This window comes from Schistocerca americana, chromosome 6 (genome assembly GCF_021461395.2).
Source record: "Schistocerca americana isolate TAMUIC-IGC-003095 chromosome 6, iqSchAmer2.1, whole genome shotgun sequence".
Lineage (NCBI taxonomy): Eukaryota > Metazoa > Arthropoda > Insecta > Orthoptera > Acrididae > Schistocerca > Schistocerca americana.
The window spans coordinates 338,272,991-338,295,283 of record NC_060124.1 but is presented as its reverse complement, the minus strand read 5'-3'; the positions used below and the strand labels follow the sequence as shown (position 1 = coordinate 338,295,283).

Genomic DNA, 22,293 nt, shown 5'->3' with positions numbered 1-22,293 from the left:
TAGTCGGTACAAATGAAATAACATGTTTTGACTAATTGTTTCGTATGTGGCATTGTGCTAAGAAAGACTAAATATTGAAAGATAAGGAAATAATTTTTCTCCAGTGTATGATTGGCAAAAGTTAGTGCGTTGATGACTGTGTGATAACATGATAACTCAGGTTCTTGATGTCAGTCTTATTCTCAAGGTTGAGTTTTTTGTCTCACAAGCAGACCGCGCCTACTACTCATCACCGATTTAGTCCAAATTGAAAGGAATTGACAGAAACTGACAGAAGTGGAGGCTCCAGAAAAAAATAACGTTTTTACCACGGCTTTGGCGAAGCATTGGCTATTTGATCTACTGTTATTTCCAGGCCACTGTCGGTGCAGCGGAAACAGCGCAGGACGTTAATCCGTGGATCGTGTCCTTGACACCCTATGTGGGAATTATATTTTATTTTCAGTCTTTACGTCACTTCACTGCAGATAAACCGAAACAATAGTCAACGTATTGCGTTTATTAATGTTTTCATCAAAGCCATGAAAAGGAATATTTTCACTGATGCAGTTAGGCCCTACGCGCAGGAGACCAAATTTCTTCTCCTAACTGACTCTTGGAGAGAACAGGCAAATCCTCAGTTATAAATACACAATTATAAATGCAAATTTGTAGGAAGACATTTTTGAATATGAAGAATGATTGCCATCGTGGAGTATTAAAGTGAATCCCCCAAATGAACTCCCTAGTAAAAACCTACGATGTCTGTTTTTATTGTTAGAATTTTATCAAAAAGCTTCAAAACTGTGGGATGAGTGAGAACATTTCATGAATGGAAACCAAGTTGGTATTTCTACAGAGACTTTAAAAGTACCACGTCATTGTAGAAATGCGTCTTTTATAAATTCTGCAAGATGCTGAGAAAATTACTGCTTTATCTGTTTTTACCATGAATGTCACTCCAGCATGTGTAAATCATCAATTCTATTCGTATGACTTTACAGTACAAGCTATTCACGTTTGATTAAGTTACAGTGTCTACCTCTTTCAAGCAAAAGAGCGACCAAAAACTTTTTGGATAAGCTGTAAGACCCGTCGGTTACTAAAAGACATGATGCACATAATATCATGCCACTGGAATGACAAGCATAGAGAATGAGATGGCAGTTAAACTGTTTACTACAGGCATGATGAACAGTAAGTCTTGGAAAATAAAATTAGAGGTGAACAAAATGAATTTTTGTTTAAGTTCATTACTGAGAAATTTGTGATATAGTTTACGTCATGGAGAGTTAAGTTGTGGGCATACAAATGCCGTTAGGCAAATTATCTAGCATGTAACAGGTAAATGTTGCAAGTGTGAGTGTGATTTGACTAACGTTGCGTACATGATATGATTTCAGTAAATAAAACATTATCAAACTAATATTGTAAATATTCTGTCAGAGAAGAGCAGCTGAACGGAATGGACCGTGTCTTGAAAGGAAGATATAAGATGAACATCAAAAAAAGTAAAACGAGGATAATGAAATGTAGTCGAGTTAAATTAGGTAATGCTGAGGGAATTAGATTAAGAAATGAGACAATTAAAGTAGTAAATGAGTTTTGCTATTTGGGGAACAAAATAACTGATGGTGCTCGAAGTAGAGAGGATATAAAATGTAGACTGGCAATAGCAAGAAAAGCGTTTTTGAAGAAGAGAAGTTTGTTAACATCTGGTATAGATTTAAGTGTCAGGAAGTCGTTTCTCAAAGTATTTGTATGGAGTGTAGCCATGTATGGAAGTGAAACATTTACGATAAATAGTTTAGACAAGAAGAGAATAGAAGCTTTCGAAATGTGGTGCTACAGAAGACTGCTGAATATTGGATGGGTAGATCACGTAACTAATGAGGAGGTACTGAATAGAATTGGGGAGAAGAGGAATTTGTGGCACAACTTGACTAGAAGAAGTGATCGGTTGGTAGGACACGTTTTGAGGCATCAAGGGGTCACCAATTTAGTAATGGAGGGCAGAGTGGAGCGTAAAAATCGTAGAGGGAGTCCGAGAGATGAATACACGAAGCATATTCAGAAGGATGTAGGTTGCAGTACGTACTGGAAGATGAAGAAGCCTGGACAGGATAGAGTGGCATGGACTGCTGCATCAAATCAGTCTCCGGAATGATGACCACAACAACAACAACATTGGAAAGAAATTAAAAAAAAGAGATTTTCAAATGTGTGTGAATTCTTATGGGACTTAACTGCCAAGGTCATCAGTCCCTAAGCTTACACACTACTTAACCTATGACTGCAGCGCTATAGGCCGCTCGGCTAATCCCGCGTTGCAAGACATCCTAGGTTACGTCAAAACATACAGATAACAGCCCCATACTAAAGCAAATATTTTGATTTATAATATGGGTATGAAATGGTCACATTGTATCGATCATGGCCGTTGGCTAGAGTTGATATTGGCAAGATTCTTGCTACGCACATGGGCATTTTTATGTGCTAACGTACTACATTTATGAACAATATACCGAAAACGATTTTAGTACTCTTGATGGAGGGGACATTGTACAGTTGTACTGAACCTGCTGTAAAGAAAACAGCGAAAGTACTAACGTACACTGAGACTTTTGTCGAGTACATGAAGGAGATTAGAGACGCGAGTCGCTGTCACACGATCACACGAAAGGCGTGGCCACTACACTTCGGTCGGTGCGTCTTTTCACAGAGTGTGGTGAGTCAGAAGGCTGTGAACTGCTGTATGTGGCGTTGCAGGAAGGTCCATATCTCCATCGCTGTTGCATTAGGCGAAAAGGACTGGACAGCCGTCGGCACATCCAAGGCCAGCGTTATCACGAGCAGCAGTAGCAATTGCGCAACTGCGTCCATCAGTCGTGGCAGCTGGCCTGGACATCAGGATTATCCTCTGGTGGCTGTCTTCTCGGCGCGCCCCATCCAGCAATACCTACGGGGTTAACTCGTTTGTACTAGGAGAACTGCTGAGAGCTCATGAGCAGTAACATATGAAATGAAGTACAGTAGGGTCCACATATGTGTATCCTATCTAAGGAACTGTCATTGGAGGTAACTATTGCAAGGGATATCTCGTACAGACAAATATGTGGATTCTCGGGAAAATAACAACGTAGCTACTATAATGCTCCCCAGAGGAAGAAAGACAACGGCGCAATCCCAGCGTCATACCTCAACGCCTGTAACAGACGCTAGGAATGCGCTTTACAGCTAGCAAAATGTCAGGTAGCCTCGATTAGTCGGCCGCTGAAGGCGTTGTCCGATAAACCACTAGCGTTTCCGTCGGCGTGGCGTCAGTGTGCATCCTGGCCATTGTCGGGTCAAACCTTTCAGACTGTTGTCCTTGACTTGGTGTTGTGTGGCCGAGCCTGCACATGGCTGTGCGTTCAGATTCCGCACGGCTGGGCAACAAAATGACGCAACAACTAACATAAACTAAATCACTATTATTAATTCAACAGGTAGGTCCGTAACTAAGCGATGGCTACCTAAGACCTCTAAATGCCCACACACTCAACACATTAAAATCATTAAGATACTTAAGGAAACTATGCCACTACCTATGTACCAGTGAAATAAAAATTCTGATTTGGCCATGAAAATGAAAGTTATATGGTGCCTTGTCCTTGTTCAGAAGTTATTGAGCAGAAAACGATTTGGAACATACTTTGGAAACAATATTAGAAAGTTCTTAAGCTAATCTGTTGCGCCCGAGAGTTGCCTATTACTGGAATGAGAGAAGACGAAAAAGTTAAAAAAAATGACTCTGAGCACTATGGGAGTTAACTTCTGAGGTCATCAGTCCCCTAGAACTTAGAACTACTTAAACCTAACTAACCTAAGGACAAACACACACATCCATGCCCGATGCAGGATTCGAACCTGCGACCGTAGCTGTCGCGCGGGTCCAGACTGTAGTGCCTAGAACCGCTCGGCCACTCCCGCCGGCCGAGAAAGTTAGTGTCTTGTTTCTTGTCGAAGGTCACATCTTCTTACCTACAATGCTGCAGAGTCTGTTCACCCACATGAGGGACAGACTTCATTATTTATTCTTGACAAGTGATGATGCTCCCTGGCGTCACACTACAACACAAAACCTAAATCCATACTCTCTAAAAATGCGTCCATGCACCGGTGGTATGGTTTCGTCCCTAATCAGAATTGGACGTCCAGAGACCGCGCTACAGGCGCTGATATCAACAACAAATGACAACAAAATAAAAACCTGCTGTTTACGGAAGTTCCTATTCGCTGTAGACACAGAAGCTTCATGACTGTTGTCTAAAGAATCAGTTAGTTCACCACTCCATCACAGCCATCTCAAATGTTTTACAATCGCTGTAATACCAAGTAAAGATAACTAAGACGTCAGACAACGTGTCTTCTCTCTTCCATCATTCTTTATAGCCAAGACTTGCGTTCGTTCCTGGCGCACGCTAACGGGCAGACACATTACTTGGGCCCCTCACATTTTATTAGTCATAACCACGCAAGTTCTCTTTACAGAGATTGAAAACGTATATCAATATTTTACTAACACAAGATTTGTAATAGAGGTTGGAACGAAAACATCACAAAATTAACCGCTTCACATAATTCTTCTCCATACAATAAATTCCTACTATCTAACCGTGTACCAAGCAATGAAGCGTTTCAGGTGGCCGATTTGGTGAATGCCCACGGATTTCCGTATTGATGGCAGCCCTCTGAAGATGTCATAAGGCAAGAACTACAACAGGAAAGTTATGAAGTGGGCTCTCTCAGCAGAATGAAATCACCACTCCTAAACGCTGCAGTGCCGCTGCAGTGGTTCTCGCTAATGCCACCGACAACGAGAACAGTCGAGAACTTTGGAAAATAACTTCAATCGCACCATTTGACGTAACTGCTGAAGACTTGCGAGCTAAACATCGGCCATCTACTGTACCATGCTAGTGCGCTTCGTAAAAGGCAGCCATTAACTTCACGCTACGCAAGGATAATAACAACCCCTTCGGCGTCGACTGCAATAAAACCCCTTCACCAGCTAGAAGGGACGGAAGGCATTCAAATGACTAACTAATAGGCTTGAGAAATCGTCTCGCACAGCTACAAGTCAGGGTTTCCCGTACGTTCAAGCCATAACTTTGAATCGGACCCATCAAGTCACATCGCAGCGAGTTACAGATTACTAGTACAACACCCCGCAGAGTCCTGACCTGTACCAATCACGCAAGTTTTCACGCATCCTATAACCACTAGTGCCTCACAGCTCCCCTGGATCGCAACAGCTGTGACGCAAGAAACCACTGAGGAAATCCTACATGCTGGCGGCCGAACTACCACCTTTGGCCTTGTCGACCTGGCTAAAATGCTTAGTATGGAGCACGAAATCTTGGATACCATCCTTGCGCAGCTTCTCATAGCTGCAGTACCAAATGGGTTCCAATCTCTACACCAGCAACCCAGCCAACTGCAAGAGGGCTCCGCGACTGGCTCTCCACCTTCTACGCGACTACACATCGCGAGAACGTAGCTATTGGCTTGTGTACAGCGACTGAATGAACGAATTAACGAATGTAGATACTGAAAGGACGCTCTACTCTCATACCGTTAGCTCTGCATATATGCATACCAGAAACTTGGGCAACAAAGGCTAGTACTGTCTCTGTCTACGATGGCCACATCAATTTACTGTGATAATAGAATAAATAAATAAAATAATACGTAACAAAACTGCTACTTCGGGAGCAGTACTAGGCTCCACTAAAATATGCTTCAAGTAATGGCAGACCACAATAGAAGACTGAAGGTAAGACATAGTTCATCCTAAACTGGAAGAGTTTCCAGCACTAAAGCTCGCGTCATCGTCTTGAAGCGTTATGTTGAGTCCTTCGGCTCACTCTGAAGATGGCTGAACGTTATACGGCCGAAATATTAGAAGAAGTGAAGGAGTTTAATTTATGCGACTGCACGCCAGAAACTTAATGTATCAGTCTTTTCGCCGCAGAAACACGAAGGTGTGCTGTAGCTGGTGGTTTGCGCCGAAAGGCTCACGACTGCGAGCAACGTATACATTTATCAGCAACTTGCCACGAGCTATTCATGATCTGCTCAGCTCATCTGTAATCGCTTTGGGGAAACTGACGGAGACCTACCTATTGGTGGGAACATCGGTAGTCTAGAGTGCCTGTTTCAGATAGACCATGCAACTACAGAATGCATTTAGGCACCAGATTAACTGGAAGTACACTTTTTACCACACAACACAACCATGAAGTCAAGGGAGTGTGCTTCTCAAGAAAAGTTAGGATACTAGACTCATGTTTTGGAACACTATGGACGAAAAAACGTGTGCTCTCTGTATCTGACTGAGTGAAAAATTACGGAAAGAATTGGTGCGCTTGTCGTTTATTACACACAGTGAGTCTCGTTGGTCAGAACTAAGAGAAATATGGTGGTCCATTTCTGAAAAATAAAGTGGATTAAATTCGTCTTCATGCGTTGCAGATCAGCTTAAAGCCAACAAAACTCGTGTATACAATGCTACAATATGTTTCAACTTCAGATCTACAGCATTTCCACTGAAACAATGACCTATGAGGGCAAGTGGGTATAAGGATTCTTACAATCATAAACCGCACATAATGGAACACGAGTGTACAAATGAGAAGGAAACGAAATGATTTAACCTTAGTGCTCTGCTCAGCTGTACATAAGTAGAAAATCCAAACAATACATTGCTTTGTCTATGGTGTTGTACGATAAGAAAGCTGAAAATCAAAGCAAGAGTATAGGCCCAAGTAAAATTTTAGACTCAGAGCAAGGAATACAATAGATAAACACAGACATCTGAAATGGCATTCATGAATTGGTAAAAGGTTGGATTAGAACAACAAAAACATAAATAAAATGCCAAAGAATAAACTAAGATCGACACCAGTTACAAAATTACCCTACGGATAATTTTTAAACAGAAAGAATATTTCCTGCGATTGCTGCAGATAATGTGTAAGGAGCAGTGGTTTACGTTTTCGCAAAATGAGATGTAAAATCTTAAAGATTTGTCTATCTGCAGCCACACTCACTAAGGTCGGATCAAACCAATAGTAGCAGTTATTGAATATAAATCTGTTGAGGACAGCGGCATAGGTTTGCGGCCAGCACAACTGAGTCCATAACAGACGATGAGTACCAATACACTCAGATCACCTAGGATGCGTTGTCGTGAACAAGCGGAATAATAGAAGAGGTTGCAAACCTTTTCACAATGGGGACGAAAAGCCAAAGGCCACTTAACGAGGGAAAACCAATCCTATAGCATCCAAAGCCAGTACAGAAGCAAAGGCAGGATAGTTATCAATAGATGTTGATTTCACATTACCACACGTTTCACGTAAACAGATGAAAGAGTTTACCTTACGAAAGTCCCTACCACCAGGTGACGTAACAGCGGTCTGCCTCGACCAGTTAACTTTGTTCATATCGATGTTACCACGCAGTGGGAGTTCAGAGGTATCCCTCTCTATGAAATTTGAAATTTTTCAGAAAGAAGTACACGATCTAATTCGAAAAATATTTTTCTTTCACGTCTTGATCGCATGTAGTGGACTTACGATAGTTTACCGATTTCAGTTCGTATGAGTCATCATCAAACTAGCGTCTTAGTTTTTACGAAGATAACGCGTCAATCGAAAAGCTGACATTTGTGGCCTCTTGATAGTGATGGGCATTAGGTGACTATAGGGCTCTTTACTTTTGCAAAAAGCAAGAAACTAGTTCCTAATATGAGACTAGAGTTGAAACTGGTAAACGATCATTAGTCCACTAAATACGATCAAGACAAGTACGGAGTAAAACGCCTACTTTCCTGCGTCGCTACTTGGTAGGGATAAAGATTTACTACTTCGAGTGGGTAGTTCAGCTTGAACGACCAAGCGTCATGATTACATACATACATACATACATACATACATTAATCCTTGTTCCATAGATCACGAATACATTTCGTAATAATGTGGAACGTTTCACTTTAACGTAACTTTTATTACCACAAAATAATAAATAATTTTTTTTTTTACAGTTGCTACCACATATCTAAAAACTCATCTATTGAGTAGAAGGAGTTGTCATTCAGAAATTCTTTTAATTTGCTTTTAAATGTTGGTTGGCTATCTGTCAGGCTTTTAATGCTATTTGGCAAATGACCAAACATTTTTGTGGCAGCATAAGTCACCCATTTCTGCGTCAAACTGAGATTTAATCCAGAATAGTGAAGATCATACTTCTTTCTAGTGTTGTAGCTATGTATTTCACTGCTATTTTTGAACTGGGATGGATTATTAATAACGAATTTCATAAGTGAGTTTATGTATAGCCTATTTACTGTGAATATCCCGAGTTCAAGGTGATCTTGGGTGGCCTCCAGCTGTTATTCTTATTCCATGCTTTTGTGGAATGATCTCTTAATGACGAATTGCTCCAAAATATGATGCCATATAAAATCAGTGAATCAAAATAGGCATAGTCGGGTAATTTACCGACGTGATTATCACCAAAATTTGCAACAACTCTAATAGCATAAGTAGCTGAACCTAACAGTTTCAACAGATTAAGCATGTAAATGTTTTATAATTTCCATCACACAATAAAAATACACAACATTTGTAGTCTAATTTAAGTAGAGAATGTTCCTGGACAGTAAATCAGCAGCTCTCTTACGTTGGACACAAGAGGACAATTTCCTCTTCCTGAGACAATTAATTGACGAACAGTTTTCGATCCTTTTCTGTAGTAATGAGAGCTTTCTTTGAAGCGAAGTGCTAATGTTTTTCCTTCTCCATCAATTTGCCCACAGGAATACCGAGTTGATGGAGAAGTGCTTAGGCGCCATGCTACTGGGGCAGAGCTTGTCCATCGGGGCTGCAGTCTGCTTCCAACTGTTCCAAGTCGCCTTAGTGAGTCTCACAGCCTTTCTTGTAAAATTTTTGATTACCATTGTCAGGTAGTGTTAAAAATGGTAAATACGGTATTTTTTAATATCTTACTTCTGATAAAGGCGAAAATTAACATTTTTCATAGGAATAGCAGCGATCGAATACTGAGAAGCTTTTATCTGACAAATCAGTTGAAACTCCTTAGTAGACAGCAACTGTTTCCCCTGTGACGACTCCATCGCCCTTTTGTTTAGTTCGCCATCAACACAGTCATCACAGTATTTGTGACACATAATTTTGATGTTAGATAAGTTGATATCTCCATAAACAGGCAATTTATTTCGCGCCTTTGACCAGCGGACCGATTTCTCTGTAGCAAATCTGTTACGTGTTGGTGCCCAGAACTAATTGTCGAAACTACTCCAAAACGTAACTTTTACTTTCGGCTTTCCCTGACATAGCTGAAGAACTAATTGGTCATAAAAATAATTTAGCTATTTCTCTGTGGAATTTATCTCCTTTCCATGAAAGTTCCCTTTCAAGATAATGCGCAACGCTAACAACAGCTTACCCTTTGACAAATCATTTGGAGTAATGAAATGCTTTGGAAAAGCTGTTCTTCGTTTGCGACCGCAACACAGTGTAAAACGCGGCCGTAGTGAACATTGAGGGGCCGAAGCGCGATGTCAGCTGCGCACAGCGAGAATGAATGCCGCGAGAATTGGGGAAATCCACTGACATGAGTGACTTCGACACAGGTGAGGGTGTGTTGGGGCGGCGCCTGGGAACCAGGAACTCGGGAACGGCGAAGCTGATCGGCTGTTTTCGTACTACTGTCGTGAGCGGCTATGGAGACTGGTTGAAGACGCGGTGAAACTACGAACAGGCGACAAGGTGTTAGAAATCGTAAGCTCATCACTGAACAAGGAGGACGGAGTCTCTCTGTAAAGTAGGACAGGTGGCGATTTGTGGCAGATCTCACGACGCAGTACAACGCTGGTCCAAGCACAAGTGTTTCCAAGCACACCTCCTAGGCACATGTAGTCGATTGATGCAGCAGTCTATCGCTGCAGTTGGCACGGGATCATTGAAGTAGGGCCGTGGATCAATGAAAAACTATCGTTTAGTCTAGTGAATAATGTTTCTTTTTTACACCAGGTCGCTGGTCGTATTCCGATAAATCGTAATCCAGACGAACAGCTGCTGAAAACACGCAAGGAGCCATAGGCACAAGCGAGTGGCAGCAGTATTAAGTGGACTTCCATGTAACCTGTAGTAGTAAACGAAGTCACAACGGAAGCTGTGGTGTACGTGAACCTTATTGCGGAACGTGTGTATACCTTAGTGCTTGATTGTCACGAAGTGTGTGGCAAATTGTAGCAGGATAACTGTGCCTGTCTTGTAGAGTGGAGGCGGCCGCAGTTTCCGAGAGGTTCTAGGCGCTTCAGTCTGGAACCGAGCGACCGCTACGGTCGCAGGCTCGAATCCTGCCTCGGGCATGGATGCGTGTGATGTCCTTAGGTTAGTCAGGTTTATTTAGGTTTATGTAGTTCTACGTTCTAGGGGGCTGATGACCACAGCTGTTAAGTCCCATAGTGCTCAGAGCCAACACGTTGGTAGGTGTACAGAGCCGAACTCGTTTTGGATCGTCGTTGTAAGAAGGTAATACAGTTTGAAAAGGTGGAGTATGTAATATACAACCTCTGACAATGAAGTTCGGTGAATAGTCCAAGGAACTCTCGACGCCGAACTCCTACAAGGTGGAAAGATGACATATAGAAGGACATCGCAGTATTAGGAATTTCCGCAGGGTGGAGAGAGACTGCGAGAGATAGAAGGCGGTGGAAGGAGATAGTTAATGCAGCGCGTGGTCTACAGGGCCTGTGATCGCTGAGGAGGAGAAGAAGAAGAAGAATGGTCCTATGGAATTAACGTAGATGAACTGCAGTTACCTTACTACCCTTCGAAATAGTCACACCCCACAACTATGCAGCAATGAGGTCTCCGACACATGTCCTGGAAACTTTGCACGAAGCCTTCCTTTGGGAAGGTGTTCAAAAGCAGCGTCATGTTTCATTGGATGTCAGGAATATCGTCAAATCTCTTTCCTTTCAAATCGAGTTTTAGTCGAGGGAATGGAAGAAGTCTGGAGGATTGAGATTCGGCGACTATGGTGGATGTTCAAGCTGCATCACCCGCTTTTTTGCCAGGAACTGTTTAACGATATTGGCTGTGTGTGGGCGGGCGTTGTCGTAAACAAAACACCAGGAACCTTGTTTTGCGTTCTGGGGTCGTATCTTGCATAGACGTTGCATGAAACGGGTCAATATTTTAACGTACGTGCAGCGTTCAACGTCGTTCACTCAGGTAGAAATTCCTTGTTGATAATGCCTTGACTATCGAAAACGTTGACGAGCGTCGTTTTGATGCGTGATTTTTCGGCTCTGAGCGTTTTCCGACGAGGTGATGTCGGAGAACGCCATTCCATGCTTTTCCGTTTCGTTACAGGGTCGCACCGGGGACACAGTGTTTCATCCTCAGTGACAATACGGTTCAAGAAATTGGGTGTCACATCAACCGTTCTGACAAAATCCTGTGAAGCTTCTAAACGTGCCTGCTTCTGATCGTCAATCAAGTGATGTGGCACGAGGTGAAAACACGTTTTCCTCTTCCCCTAACTCCTGGGTAAGGATTTGTCGCACGGATTCACGGTTCATCTGCGCACAGTGAATCGACGGTCATTCATGATTAATGTCATCACTTTCTCAATGTTTTCGTCGTTGACGGCGGTCACCGGTCGTACGCTGCGGGGATTGTCAGAAACACTTTCCCGGCCTCTTCTAAAACGGACGAACCACTCGTACACGCAGTTCATGGACGGTGCTTGATCCACATAAATACACACCAGCAGTGCATGCGTTCCTTTCAGTGTCTTGCCAAACTTAAAGCTAAATTTAAAATTGATCCTTTGCTCGGTCATTGTCCTGTTTCCAGTTCAGAACCAACGCACTAAACAACCGCTTCCTCCAACAGGTCTAACACGGAACAGACATACGATGCTCAACTTGCAAACAGCTTTCAGTATTATGTTTTACAAGGTATCACCAGTTTACAACAGTATAGTGAAGTAGTACAAGACGTTCGTGAAGGATGGCTGTTAGTGCGATGCAAAACGTTAGGCTCAACCTTGAATGTCGGAAGAGACGGTGCAACGTATGAGGGACGAGACGTTGCGAAGTCCAACAAGATTAAGAGTAAGGGGTACAAATTGCGGCTGCGGTTCTGCATTGATATTTAGAATCATTTTGAAAAAGACAGCTTCGTAAGCAAATTGATCTTCCATGACAGAGCCACTTTTTATCTTTTGGGGAACGTCAGCCGACGTAACACAAGCAAATGGAGCACAAGCATTCACATAACACTACTGAACACATACGTGTTTTGTGCCGTGTCCAACAAGGCAGTCCATGAACCTTTCTTCGCCGAAGGGTCGATGGTATCGCTTATCTCGACATGTTACAATTGTGGTTCATGCCACAACTTGGATTTCAACAAGATCACACTTCTTCACATTTACACAGTTGTGTACGAGATTACCTGAATGAGACGTTTCTGCGGTGATGGACACGCCGTGTTACGGCTCATGATCTGGCGCTACTCTAATGGCCACCGTCGTCGCCGGACTTGACGCTTTGTGAGGCTTTCTTCTGGGGTTACAAGTAAAGTGTTCATGTTCCGTCTCTACCACAGAACCTCGGATATTTGCGACGCCACACTGCAGCAGCTGTACTCTCTGTCACTCCGATATGCTGAGTCGCCTATGTGCAGTAGTGGACTACGGGTTGGATGTGTTCCATGTGACAAATGTTGAGCACATAGAACATTTATAAACATATGAAAAACTGGGAGCTCTTTAAGGTACTGTATAATTTAATACGTAGTTTTATGTACCGATTTTCTGAAACGATTCACGGACTACCTCGTATATCGCTGATCAGAATTTATGGTCTGGTGGAAAAAGCTCTGTCCAGTAATTTATGTTCCACAGACTGCACACCAAACACGTTTTTTCGCATCACGCAGAGACTCTTTGATGTCTTTCAGATCTATAACATGCATTGTTCTGAGACTTACATTAAAAGCAACCATGCTTCATCAGGAAAAAAAATTGTGTTTCATGATCAGGGTCTCCATCATGCACAAAATGCAGCGGCCTATTATTGCACTGATGTCGACTAATAGTATTTTAATTGTTTAGGCCGTGCGAAACCATTCCTTTGCTAGTTTCCAGTTCGCGTTTCTCCACAATCTGTTAGCAGAAGCTACTGAAAAATCGATCGGAGATGCTAAATGGCACAATGATTTTCTCAAACTTCTATCCAATTCTGCTCCTCTATCTCTCTCTCGTTTAGCTGAAGGCGATACCCCACTTGCCAAAGTGCATTTCGGTGCACATGCTGCGAAACGAACCTGCCTCTGCGTATCACTTTTTCGTCAACACTGTGCGCAGAGTTTCTGTCGTTCATAAAAAACCTCTTTTTGTAGCGAAACATTATATTTGTAAGTAAAACTATGCAATCTTAAATCGGATTAATCTGATAATGACACAGACATCTACGTACATAAAGAAGAGTGTAGATTTGTTTGTATGTAATTCATACAAATCTACAGATTTATTCTGATATTGACGGCGGGGTTTGCGAATCAGATACTCACAAAGATTAATAATGAAGGACTGGATGTTGGCTACAGCTGGTTCACAGATGATGCACACTTTCACTTGGGTGGAGCCGTTAAGAAACAAAACTGGCTTTTTGGGGTTCCCAAAATCCCCGATTTGTGAAGCCAAATGGCTACTGTTTGGGCTCCAGTACGTAGCAGAGGCATTATTGGCTCTTTTTGCAAGCGAGAAACGATAAGTAGTGGAATTATTTTGAAATTTTCGAACAATTTGTATTAGGGGATCGACCAGGCACCTAGTGGTTCATGCAAGGTTGGACCAGACCTCATCGCGCCGAATAGTTTTTTCTCTGTCTTGATCATTAAGTCAGGAAAAGAGTCAGTGCGTTGGAATATTGCAAACTTACTGGCGCAGGGATGGATAGGCCTCCACATTCGCCACATCTGACTCCTTGTGTCTGCTTTTTATGAGGCACATTGAAAGGCACTGTCTACCAGAACCATCCCACCAGACTGGACGAGCATTAACCGGCGGTTTGTGTGACATTTGAATCCATTCCTGTTGGCGCACTTCAGGGTGTGACGACAAATTTCGTTGTTCATTTGCGCCATCTCCATATTGGGAGTGGTGGTCATTTTGGAAATATTGTGATGTGATTGTAAAGACTGCTTGTAGAGGATAAGTTTAGTTACGCACTTGGATATTGTAAGAACGACACTGCCTGCAGCGCCATCTGTTAGCAAGTTTTCGAATTATCTAGGACATTCTGAGTAAGCCTTGCATAAAATTCTTACAGCAATTGCGATAAACATATGTTTTTTTCCACTCGTCCATCGATCACAGCTTTCGAGGTATTTAGTTTTGAACTCTTGCACTCCATTGCTATACACTCAGTGAAATAACAATTCTTATAAACTCCATATAATTTTTAGAACCTTTAGATTACTCAGTTTACATTACGTCATAATATGAGGAATATATGCTACTGATATTAAAATAATTGTTCGATTGGCACCTTAATCAATACTGTACCATGTATATTTCAGGTTCAGTATAATAACGCTGCATATTTGATTTCCTGTCTACAGCAACACCTACATTTGTATTCTACAAATCACTGTGAAGTGCATAGCAGAAAGTACTTCCCACTGTACCTCTTCTTCTGTCTTCTTCCCAACCTTTCTGAATTCCTTAGAAACCAGCTCTCAAAATTTTGTAAGTACGCTTTCTCGGCATAGCTTGCTTCTACCTTCAAGTGTCTGCATTTTGTTCAGCATGTCTGAGACGCTATCTCAAGGGTCAAACATATTTGTGCACTTCTGTGTGTACGTTCAATGTCTCTCGTTAATCTCACTTTGTACGGATCCCACATACCTGAACTTTGCTCTAGGATAGGTCGCACTAGTGATAGGTGAACAATCTCTTTTGTAGCCTGAATACATTTCTCAAGTCTTCTACCGAAGCCTACCATTTCCTTTACCTACGCCGTATATGTTAATATATTTTTTTTTAATTTCACAGTTTTACATTTTGGACATTTAAAGTTACCTATCTTTCCTTCTCTTTGATAACTTATCAGTATCTGAATATCTGTGGAGCAGTCTAGATAAGCGCATCATTTGCAAACAGTATGCGGTTACTATTAATATTATCTGCAAGGTCATTAATATATGACATGAACAGCAAAGTTCCTTTAGAGGACAGCTTAAGTTGCTTCTACATCCTTTTTTCCACATGCGACATGAAGTCTCGTAGGAGGAATCAAACCACTGTATACAAAATTTTTAAAACTTTTAAACTGCTAGCGACCTAATCATTAGTGTTACAAGTTCTGAAAACTTCTACTTGTAGGTGTGGAACTGAGTCAAATGATTATCTGACATCAAGAAATACTGCATCTACCTGACCGCCTTCATCCATGGCTTTCTGGATGTCATAGAAGGCAAGTGTCAGTTGAATTTTGCATGTTCTTTTTTTTCTGAAATCTACGTTGTCTGGCGAGGAGGAACTCATTATATTCGAAATATTTTTTTTACTGGTGAGCTCAGAATATGGTATAACATTCTGCAATAACTGGATGTCAGCGCTACTAGGTGGTAACTTAACGGTTTACATGTGTTACCTTTCTTGCAGACGCGTTCGGCTTGTGCTTTCTACCAACCACTGCTCACGGTTCTTTGTTCGAGGCATGTACGGGAGATAATTGGTAAAAACGAATCTAACTGACGCAAAAGTCTGGCATAGAATCTGACAGAGATCGCATCGGGTCCTGAACATTAATTCTGATTTGCGATTTCAGCTATTTTTCAGTACAACTGACTTTAATATCAATATCACTCATCTTTTTCACGAAGCAAGAATTAAATTGGAACAATACCCTTTGGTTTTCATTTCTGAAGGAACACTTGAAAGCAGAGTTCAGCATTTCTGCTTTTGCATTGCTACCCTCAATTGCAGTCCTTGTCCATGAATGTTTACACGTTTGTTTCCTTTTCAGAGTGCTGAAAGCCTGGCAGAGGCCGGCAAGTTCGGCTGTTACCTGTGCGTCATGCTGGCGCAGCTGTTCGTCTACTGCTGGTTCGGAGATGAATTCATAACGGAGGTGAGCTGCACACGCCTTGCTAGGTTGATTGAGTTTCCAGTTTGAGAATGAGTGTTATATTGATACAACTATATGACAAACCGTTGATCTCCGTGTTTAATGGCTACCCAGAGGCTTGTTGTGTGTATTTTGAATACAGAATAGTGGTTCAAAAATTGTTCAAATGGCTCTGAGCACTATGGGACTTAACATCTGAGGTCATCAGTCCCCTAGAACTTAGAACTACTTAAGCCTAACTAACCTAAGGACATCACACACATCCATGCCCGAGGCAGGATTCGAACCTGTGACCGTAGAGGTCGCGCGGTTCCAGACTGAAGCGCCTAGAACCGCTCGGCCACTCCGGCCGGCACAGAATAGTGGATTTATGATGTTACTCATTACTCTTACAGATTAGCACTAACAATGTACATAATTCATTTCTGCTGATGGATCTTGATTATCTATGCCATACATCAAACCAAACTTTAGCACTTGGAGTCTCATTGCTCTCATCCACAAATCATAACTGGCTGTTTAACCCGGAAGAGTTGACTAGTAAACCACTTGCATATGGTGTGACACGTAAGGTCTATAGGTTTAAGAAGCCTCAGTTAATGTTTACAGATGTAATTCTTGAAGTTTTCCCGGCTTACTGAATATTTTATGAGGTTTCGAGATTGCAACCGGATCGTGTTAACTTCTTGCAACAATTCTTCTGAGATTCGTTCAGCTATCTTCAGGTGCGTGTCAGTCACTGGAGACTGCTAATCTTTTTTTTCTTTATTGTGATTTCATTCCTCTGTCCCATGTGGGAAGGGAAGGGCTGGCAGTGGCACAATCCGCCGCTCTTCAGCCGAATGACATTATACTTAATAAAAGGAGAAGACGGTACACATAAAAGACGATACAAAGGGGGCCATAAGAACATAAGAAGTGGAGACAATAGACGTTAAAATATACGTTGACACAGAGACGTTCATTTTGGGACATTAAAAAATTGACATAAACTTAAAAAACAGAGTTGGCGATTTGTGGATCAGATAAAATATACTGAAGTCACACCCCAAGTTTAAAGTTGGCCACAGAATTAAAACAATCCTGTTCAAATGTTCAAATGTGTGTGAAATCTTATGGGACTTAACTGCTAAGGTCATCAGTCCCTAAGCTTACACACTACTTAACCTAAATTATCCTAAGCACACACACACACACCCATGCCCAAGGGAGGACTCGAACCTCCGCCGGGACCAGCCGCACAGGCCATGGCTGCAGCGCCTTAGACCGCTCGGCTAATCCCTCGCGGCAAAACAATCCTGAATGAAGACACTTTGAAACCACTGTAACAGATGGAGCACACAAGATGAAGAATAAAAACTGCTGGGAGGGACCTGACGAGGGGGAAACAGGGCCTGAGAGGAAGGAAAAAGGTAGGAGGGGAAGATGCAGCAGGGAAACAGGGGCTAGAAGGAGTGGGATGAAGAGAAAATGGGGATCGGGGGACGCACCAAGGGGTAATAGACGGCAAATCATCGAGTAAAACTGAAGTGATATCAGGTGTTCCCCAGGGAAGCGTCCTGGGACCTCTGCTGTTCCTGATCTATATAAATGACCTGGGTGACAATCTGAGCAGTTCTCACAGGTTGTTCGCAGATGCTGCTGTAATTTACCGTCTAGTAAGGTCATCCGAAGACCAGTATCAGTTGCAAAGCGATTTAGAAAAGATTGCTGTATGGTGTGGCAGGTGGCAGTTGACGCTAAATAACGAAAAGTGTGAGGTGATCCACATGAGTTCCAAAAGAAATCCGCTGGAAACCGCTTACTCGATACATAGTACCTGGGTGTTAAAATTACGAACAGCTTCAGTTGGAAAGTCCACATAGATAATATTGTGGGGAAGGCGAGCCAAAGGTTGCGTTTCATTGGCAGGACACTGAGAAGATGCAACAAGTCCACTAAAGAGACAGCTTACACTACACAATTTCGTCCTCTGTTGGAATATTGCTGCGTGGTGTGGGATCCTTACCAGGTGGGATTGATGGAGGACATCGAAAGGGTGCAAAAAAGGGAAGCTCGTTTTGTATTATCACGTAATAGGGGAGAGAGTGTGGCAGATATGATACGCGAGTTGGGATGGAAGTCATTAAAGCAAAGACCTTTTTCGTCGCAGCGAGATCATTTACGAAATTTCAGTCACCAACTTTCTCTTCCGAATGCGAAAATATTTTGTTGAGCCCAACCTACATAGGTAGGAATGATCATCAAAATAAAATAAGAGAAATCAGACCTCGAACAGAAAAGTTTAGGTGTTCGTTTTTCCCACGCGCTGTTCGGGAGTGGAATTGTAGAGAGATAGTATGATTGTGGTTCGGTGAAACCTCTGCCAAGCACTTAAATGTGAATCGCAGAGTAATCATGTAGATGTAGATGTAGATTTAGTTCCCATGTCTCGCTGGACAGGAGTAGCAGGAGGTGGAGTCTATTTGGGCTTTGTGTTGGATAATAAAGAGATGGGGAGTCCACGTGATGTGGCGGTCGAGGGTGAGGCCAAGGTATTTCAGGGAAGGACTGAGGTCAATAGGACAACCATAAATGATGTAAAAATCGTGGAGCCAGAACGAGCGGTTGGTATGACCTATGATGATTGCCTGGGTCTTCGAAGTGTTGATGCGAAGGAGCCACTGGTTGCACTAGGTGCTGAAGTGGTTGAGGTGGGTTTGAAGGGTACTTTGGGACCTTCTAATCGTAGGATAAAGGGCCGTGAAGGCGTCCTCATCAGCAAATTGAAGGAGGTGAACAGGTGGGGGAGGTTTGGGCAGATCAGCAGTATACAGAAGATAGAGGACAGGGGAAAGGTCCAAGCCTTGGAGCACACCAGCAGTGGTATAGTAAGTATGGGAGTTGGTATTGTGGTTAGTGACACAGGGTAGACAAGGGGAGGTAAAGGAAGCAAGGACAGAAGAAATTGATGGGAAGAGCGTAGTTCCTGACTTTAAAGAGGAGCTCATGATGCCAGATGTGGTTGTAGGCATCCTGGTGCTCGGTGGAAACAAAGACAGTGGAGTTATGGGAGTTAAGTTGGAGGAAGAAAAGATTGGTAAAGTTAAGGAGTTGGTCATAGCTGAGAAGGAGGGCTGGAAGCCAAACAGGGTAAGGGGAAGGAGATGGTGATGGTTAAGGCTGTGATGAATATGGTGGGAGAGGATGGACTTGAAGACCTTACTGAACATGGAGGTGAGGCAGATGCGACGATAAGAAGAGATGATGGAGGGTGGTTTGTTGTTTGATGTCATACACGGTAATGGGAGTGTTTATGTCTGAGGTGAGTAACTGCTCCAAGTACCAGAAACTGGCAGCAAGTGGCAGGACAGCGATATCGGTGCATTCCAGGACTGTGGGGAAGAGGGAGTAGATCAAAATGGGTATTGTTGGGAATGGAGAAGACCTTGGAGAGTTGGGAAGCAAAATAGGTAGTCATACTGACATTGTCAGGGAAGGTGTAGTTGTCATGGAGAAGAGGGTAATGCTTGTCAGGATGGCTACCAGTAAGATGGTGGAAGGCAGACCAGTACTTGGAGGAGTTGACAGGGAGGGCAGAGTTGAAGCATATATGTGTTTGGCACCAGTCCCAGCGTTTCTTTGCTGTGAGGATTTTTCGGATGTGCCATTGTAGTTGCCAGTGGTGGAGGAGTGTACCCCATCATGCCCACAGAGAAGGACATCCTGTGGAAGAAGAGTAGGTTGGTGAGGTAGGATGTGTTTGGTAGGAATGTGGGCCTCCACGTCGTCAGTGGTCTTCTAGAGGAAGAAAGAGTTAGGGGTGACGTCAGAAGGATGGTGAAAGGTAAGGGGGTGGCTTTTGACCTGTGAGGCGATGGATTCCCGATAGGCTGCCCAGTCGACATCGTGGTAGTCATGGAGGGACTGCAGAGGGGCAGCAGGGTGAGCAGCAGGAGGGGCGATGGGTGGACAGGATGGTGAGAATGTCTGGGAGGTGGTCACTGCCAATGGGTTCGAGGTCGTCTGTGGTGATACGACCAAGGACGCTGGGTGAAGTGGAAACCACATCTGGGATGGAGTTACTGTCAGAATGGGTGTGCTGTGGGAGGGGAACAAGTTCACCATGGAGGATGACAAGGAACTGATGCCACTGCCGAAGGGTGGCAGGCTCACAGCTGTGGATGTTGAGGTCAGCAGCAATCACATATGTGGAGAAGGTGCAGTCAACATGGGAGGTGTCATAGGGGAGATGAGCTGTGGGATGGATATCGACAGCAGCACAGATGATGGTGAGGGAGGGAAAAAAGACACTGAGGAGATGGAGTCATTGAGAAGGGGTTGTGGCTGGACAGGGATATGCTTGAGGTGAGCAATAGCGACACCACCCTGTGTGAGGGGGAGAGGGTTGTCAATGTGGTGAAGGAGATAGGGAGAGGTGTGGACTACATCATGAGGGTGGAGGAAGCTTCTTTTAAGGATGAAGGAGTCGACCTGATGCTGCGACTGGGTATGCATGAAGAGGTATTTGTTGGCAACGAGGGAGCAACTGTTTAGGTATAGGAGACAATACCGTTGGCACGCCAGGAGGTGGAGGGCTGGTGGGAGCTATGGGAGGAGGACAGAGAGACTTCAAGTAGGGAGTCTAGGCCGGTGAAGGGCCTGGTTGTGGGAGCATAGGTTGTTGTTGTTGTTGTGGTCTTCAGTCCTGAGACTGGTTTGATGCAGCTCTCCATGCTACTCTATCCTGTAGAAGCCTCTTCATCTCCCAGCACCTACCGCAACCTACATCCTTCTGAATCTGCTTCGTGTATTCATCTCTTGGTCCCCCTCTACGATTTTTACCCTCCACGCTACGCTCCAATACTAAATTGGTGATCCCTTGATGTCTCAGAACATGTCCTACCAACCGATCCCTTCTTCTAGTCACGTTGTGCCACAAATTTCCCTTCTCCCCAAACCTATTCAATACTTCCTCATTCGTTATGTGATCTACCCATCTAATCTTCAGCATTGTTCTGCAGCATCACATTTCAAAAGCTGCTATTCTCGTCTTGTCCAAACTATTTATCATCCATGTTTCACTACCATACATGGCTACGCTCCATACAAATACTTTCAGAAATGACTTCCAACACTTAAATCTATACTCGATGTTAACAAATTTCTCTTCTTCAGAAACGCTTTCCTTGCCATTGCCAGTCTACATTTTATATCCTCTCTACTTTGACCATCATCAGTTACTTTGATCTCCAAATAGCAAAACTCCTTTACTACTCTAAGTGTCTCATTTCCTAATCTAATTCCCTCAGCATCACCCGACTTAATTTGACTACATTCCATTATCCTCGTTTTGCTTTTGTTGATGTTCATCTTATATCCTCCTTTCAAGACAATGTCCATTCCGTTCAACTGCTCTTCCAAGTCCTTTGCTGTCTCTGACAGAATTACAATGTAATCGGCGAACCTGGCATTGCTGGAGGGTGTGATGGGGTTGGAAGGGGTGGATATTCTGGAGGATAATGTCTTCAGCCATAGGTTGGGGCAGGAGGAATTGTTGGAGTGGATGGAGTGGTCAATGGGGCGAACAGGAACAGTGAGCTCAGGGTTGGTGGGAGGGGGTTTGGCTTTGCATTTGGAAGAGAACATGTAGTGGGGTGTGTTGCAGGAGTTGCAGGAAGGAGGTTAGGACACTGTTTGAAGATGTGGGAGGCTTTACAGTGGGGAAAGGTTTGTTTTTTTGTTTTCTTTTTGTTTTGCAGTTTTCGGTGAGGTGGTCATTGTAGAGAAGACCGTGTTCATAGGATTAGGATTGAGGAGACGATTGGGAGGGGCCATTGGGGTAGGAATGGCTGAAAATCAGGCGTCCCTGAGCGAGGAGGTGATCTATGGAGGAGGCAGACCATGTAAACACAAATGTCAGGAAGGTAGGGCCGGAGTTGTTGTAGATACGTCAGTCCATGCTGATTTCCAGGGCAGGGTGGCATTAAGTTCCGCCAACACCTCCACCTCCATGATCACAGGGCTGAGTTTTGCGATCATGGCGGTGAGGGTTGGTGGACAACAAGGGGGAGAGGAGGAGGTAAGGTAAGGTGTTTGAAGGCATTTTGACT

General features: G+C 43.4%; 1 protein-coding gene across 1 annotated transcript in view; it reads left to right on the top strand.

The window, feature by feature from the left end:
* The window catches only part of LOC124620133 (odorant receptor 65a-like), a 55,504-nt gene that overhangs the window by 5,196 nt on the left and 28,015 nt on the right, over window positions 1–22,293 (top strand). Inside the window, exons 3-4 of the mRNA XM_047146803.1 lie at window positions 8,843–8,942; window positions 16,100–16,204. Of these exons, the coding sequence (XP_047002759.1) occupies window positions 8,843–8,942; window positions 16,100–16,204 (205 nt within the window). The remainder of the gene's footprint in view (window positions 1–8,842; window positions 8,943–16,099; window positions 16,205–22,293) is intronic.